Source organism: Mus musculus, chromosome 2, assembly GCF_000001635.26.
Source record: "Mus musculus strain C57BL/6J chromosome 2, GRCm38.p6 C57BL/6J".
NCBI classification, from domain to species: Eukaryota; Metazoa; Chordata; class Mammalia; order Rodentia; family Muridae; genus Mus; species Mus musculus.
The window spans coordinates 164,286,970-164,291,796 of NC_000068.7; the positions used below are offsets into that span (position 1 = coordinate 164,286,970).

Here is a 4,827-nt window from a genome sequence, read left to right on the forward strand (position 1 = left end):
TGGATCCCATCCAAAATGCCTTATTATGTTGAGCCGTCACATTCCTCTGCCTGGGATGAGGCTTTTATATATACTTTTTAAAATTAGTTCTTGGAGAATTCCATACATTGTATTTTGATCCCATTCACTCCTCCCCCTACTCCTCACAGATGGACCAACTGTTCTATAGTCACCCAAATGAGTGCCTTCCTTTGATATATTTAAACATTTCTTTAGTCTCACACATGAGTGCTGTGTTTACATCATTTCCACATATCCCCTGGCTCCTCCTATGTCTCCCTTATTCTTTTTCAAATTCATAATCTCTACTTTAATGATTATTGTTACATATGTATATATGTGACTATATATAATATATATAACATATATTGTTATGTGTATGTGTGCACATAAAAAAAACAACACACTGAATCCATTTAGTATTGGCCTTAGTTTTAGAACAGTGTGTTTGTAACTGGGTAACTGGTTAGTGGTCTTATCCCTGGAGAACCCCCATGTTCCTTTTCGAAACAACCATTAATTTCCTGTGCAAGCTGGGGACTTGGCTGTCTCAAGGGTCAGTTCTCAGCACTGGGGTTGCATTCACATTATAACCTTGCCTTCTTCTGGTACCAAAGCCATTGTAGGTCCCAGTTAATTTTAGCCTGTGGATTTGACAAGTTCCCACTCACTCTAGAAGACTTTCACACAAGAGACCAAACAGCCACAGGCCATTGGGAATGTCAGAGGTGGGGGTTGGGAGACTGAACAGAGCAGAGAAGTCCGCACTGGCGCTGAGGTTAAGGACTATCATCTTTTGCACAAGGGTTTAAACTTGGACATTGGTTATTGACCTGTTAAAATGGCCTATGTTCTAAACTCATGAGTAAATTCACCATAGAAGAGTTCCTCCTGGAGAGTTCTCAAGGGTGGTACATGGAGTAGTGGAGGAGTGAGCAAGAAAGGGAAGCAATTGGAATTCTTGGTAATGTCAAATCTTGTGACTGGCATCTCTACTGAGGGACAAGTTATCTTCAGTCGTGGGACACAGAGATAAGATTAGGAGGAGCTCAGAGCTCCTAGATGGTGTTCTGTTGGATGGCTCTGTGCCTGAATCTTTGTTCTTCCCATGAACCGTTACCTTGACCCCTTGCACACAGCATTCATTCTTCCAGGTAACTTAACATTCAGACATAGAATGACTAACAATACTTTTTCACCAGCCTTCACTTGCATCCCCTGCAGGGCTGGGCTGGGTGCATGCAGAGATGCCTGATGGTCTGCATGGGAAAGCTGAGGCCTGCCTTATGGACCACTCAGGGTCTTCTCACAGATGCAGGAAATGTCATGTTTCCAGGAAGTGGACAGGCTCCCACTGCATCCAGTCTCAGTATATTCCCAACACACTTCTACTAACACATGCACCAGGGAGGGCAGTCATAAGCAGGGACTGGTGGAAGGGTTTCTCATCTGCTAAGGAGTTTTCGCTCATTAAGCAGGTAATGGGGAGTTTAGGTGATTTCAGGAAAATCATGAAATAAGGAAGCCAGTTTCCTTTCTCCACGTATCAACAGTCAAACATGGTTTCCAGCCAAAGATGGTAAATTTCTTCCATACCTGAAAATCCCTTGGCAGCTCCCCTCATTCTTGAGATGCAGACACAAGGCTGACCCTACTGAATACAGAGACGACAAAGCCCTCTTGAGCACGTCTCTCCTGCTCTCCTACCAGGATATGGGGGCACTCTGAGAATGTCATCAAAGCTACTAGTGACAGGAAACCCTGGGGGAGTCTCACACAGATCAATAGTAAGGTTAGAAATTTTAGAGTTACTTGTATGCAGGTAAACCTCGGTTATTTTTAAAATTTACTTTGGATTCCATAAACTCACCTTCTTACCTCTTTGCTTTTCACCTGAAATAGATCTGTGTCCATCTCATTTGAAAACAAGCAAAAATGCAGAGTAATTTTTTGATGGGGGACACTGTTGACAAGAGCCCACACTTGAACTGCTAAATCTTGGACAGGCCCTGGTTACTCCTGTGATCTCTGCCTTGAATTTCTCCTGGAAACATCATGTGATGATCTTAAGATGACGATAAAGCTTTAAAGATCTCCTGGGGCAATGGGGGTAAGACAAAGACTCTGACATCCTGTATCTCCAGTCTCTAGGAATGTTTACAACATCTCCTACTGAGAAAAAGGGAGAAGCCAACAAGCCAGATAAGTAAGGACAGACAATGAATGCCTTTTGTGACTTCAGCCACCTTTCTTCACCTAGCAAAGAACATATAAATGAGAAGATCAGCTGAGGTCTCAGTGGAGGCCCTTCCTGGTAAGATGAAGTCCATCTTCTTCAGCCTTTCTCTGCTCCTCCTTCTGGAGAAGAAAGCAGCTGGGATAGAACTCTATGGTGAGTTCAGGGAGCAGCCGCAGAGAGGCACTCAGGGAGAATGTCCATAAGGATGCCATGGCAGTGAGAGAACCCTCCACGGGGTGACCTTCTGGATGGACGTTGTCTTCTCCACCCACATCCACATGCCTGGGTACAGCAGTGGGTTGATGGGGAATTCTGGGATAAGACTTGAAAGGGAGCTGTACAGATAATGTAACTCAGATTCTTGTCATCCATTAGCAGGTGGAACAAAAGGACACTTCCTAGTAAAAACCTCCCCACTCATGTTTATTGGGAAAAACCAGTTCCTCTATGGGCACAAAGAAGAACAGGAAGAGGCACCTGAAGAAAGCATCTTTGTGCAAACTAAGCACCATGAATATGGCCAGGATGCTGATGCTGACATGGGAGGGGCACTCAGTTCACAGGAACTGACAAGTTTAAAGGAAGACATAGTTTGTGAAGAAGAAGATGAGCTTGCCCAACAAAAATCCCAGCTGCCATCCCAGTCACAAATAAAATCCCAAACTCAAGTAAAATCCTACGCAGCCCAACTGAAGTCCCAACCAGGCCAGCTAAAGACCATAGGGCAGGTGAAGTCACAAACCATGCTGAAATCCCACGGAGCCCCTCTGAAGTCCTTCAAAGCACGCCTTAATCTGCGAGAAGACATTCCTCAGCAAGTCAAGGGCAGAGGATATGGCCTGGCTGAAGACCTGGCCCAAGTGCGTCAACAGCCAGCAAAGGTTCACAGGCTCAAAGGAAAGCACAGGCAGTCCAGGAAAACAGCAGCATTCTACCCACAGTTCAGACGCCGCTCTCGGCCCTACCCTCGGTACTTTGTGCAATTTCAAGAGCAGCTACAGGGCAGTGTTCATCACACAAAATCTTTCTACCCAGGTCCTGGGATGTGCTACTGTCCAAGAGGAGGGGTGATTCTATACCAAGATGCCTTCACTGATTAAGGCATTCATTAACCTCTCAAGAATTAAGACACATTTAGAGGTAAGTGTCTTAGCAAACGGGAGAGCTGTCTGCCCCAGTGTTTCTTGGTGGTGCATGGTGGGCTCCCTGTGCCCGCAGTGCGATTGGTAGTGTATCTACAGCAGTGAGTGTGCTGAGTTTCACACCTTATGGAGTTGAGCTCCATCCCCTGCTGATTGAAGCAAGCACCTCGTAGATGCAGATAAATCTACCCGGGCTATCACTGTGTCTCAAATCCCTCTCCTTAGTGAGTAGTTTCTATATGTTATTAATTCTTTGAACATGCATCACTTATACAATCATGTAAGTTTAAGATGTATTTTGGTAACTTCTTATGCTTTGGATTCATAGGCTCAGTTTCTTGCTACATTGCTATGAAGTGTTATTGGTTTTGTTTCCCATACCAATTAATGTTCTTCAAGACTGTTTAGGGTACACTTGTCATCTGGAGACCAGAGACACATGAGGCTTTTGCAGCATCTTTATGAATACATGAGATAATTGAGCTCCAAGAAACATCCTTGTTTGTGATGCAGGGGCCATGAGACTTGGGACGCCAGGGTGCTGAGGAATTAGTACAGGGGGTGCTTGCTATGTCAGGAGAGACATCTGAAGCCTGGGGATGAAAAGGGGGGTGCTACCTTCATGTTTTCACTAAGGGGCACTTCATGTGAAGAGAAGGCAAGCAACAGAACTGTGGGTCCAGTGGTCAGTCACAGCCAGAACCCCAAATGGCTGGGAGTTGATGGAGCAGACAAGGGATCTGGTCACACTTGTCCCTGTCTGGCAGCCCTCACTGACCTGTGTTACCATCCATGTCCTTTCGCCATAGGAGTCACCTGACCTGTGTGGACTGTGATGTCCTGAAGATGCTGACCACTCTCTAGTCCTCAACACCTTGCACGGATGCCATGACCCACTCACACATTCCTTCCTGAGACTTTCTAATGTTGGAGCAACCTCACACAGGTGCTCTCTAATAAGCAGAGCCTTGCTGACATCATTTGCTTTTGACTGTTGAAATCTCCAAGTTCCTAGTGGTTTCGGTGCTTGGGTGGCACATTTTCAAATGATCAACTCACACTGAAACATCCGTACACTCTTGTAGTGTTACACATACTAGAAAACAAGTGTTTCCCAATAAAGATATTGCTTTGGCATCAATTGCTTTTTAATTTTTTAATATATTTTAATTTTGTGTCTATGTATGTGTGCGTGTGGGTGAATGCTCTTTCCCGCTGGAACATGCCTATGGAGTTTAGAAGATGACCTTTGGGAGTTGGTTTCTTTCCTCTCCCATGGGACACAGAGACTGAACTTGCGTCATCAGGCACTAAGAGTGACTGTCCTGTCTCACTCAGCCCCCTGTTCAAGCATCTATTCTCTTGCCTATATAGATCCTTTGGTTCCTACAAGTGTAGGGGTCTGGAGGGCATACCTCCCTGTGATATTCCAATTACAGATAATAG

At 45.1% G+C, this 4,827-nt stretch overlaps 1 protein-coding gene across 2 annotated transcripts; it reads left to right on the plus strand.

Annotated features, from left to right (window-relative positions):
• The first annotated feature begins 2,297 nt into the window (after nucleotides 1-2,297).
• On the plus strand, nucleotides 2,298-4,531 carry Svs3a (seminal vesicle secretory protein 3A). Of its 2 annotated transcripts, none has more exons than NM_001311114.1 (3): nucleotides 2,298-2,392; nucleotides 2,618-3,379; nucleotides 4,191-4,531. In NM_001311114.1, exons 1-2 carry the CDS (start codon nucleotides 2,320-2,322, stop codon nucleotides 3,337-3,339), a joined length of 795 nt encoding a protein of 264 aa, NP_001298043.1. In that variant the 5' UTR covers nucleotides 2,298-2,319; the 3' UTR covers nucleotides 3,340-3,379; nucleotides 4,191-4,531. The 2 variants fall into 2 exon arrangements, with proteins under 2 accessions (NP_001298043.1, NP_067338.2); NM_021363.2 differs by having other exon boundaries at nucleotides 2,299-2,392; nucleotides 2,615-3,379.
• The last annotated feature ends 296 nt before the right edge of the window (nucleotides 4,532-4,827 follow it).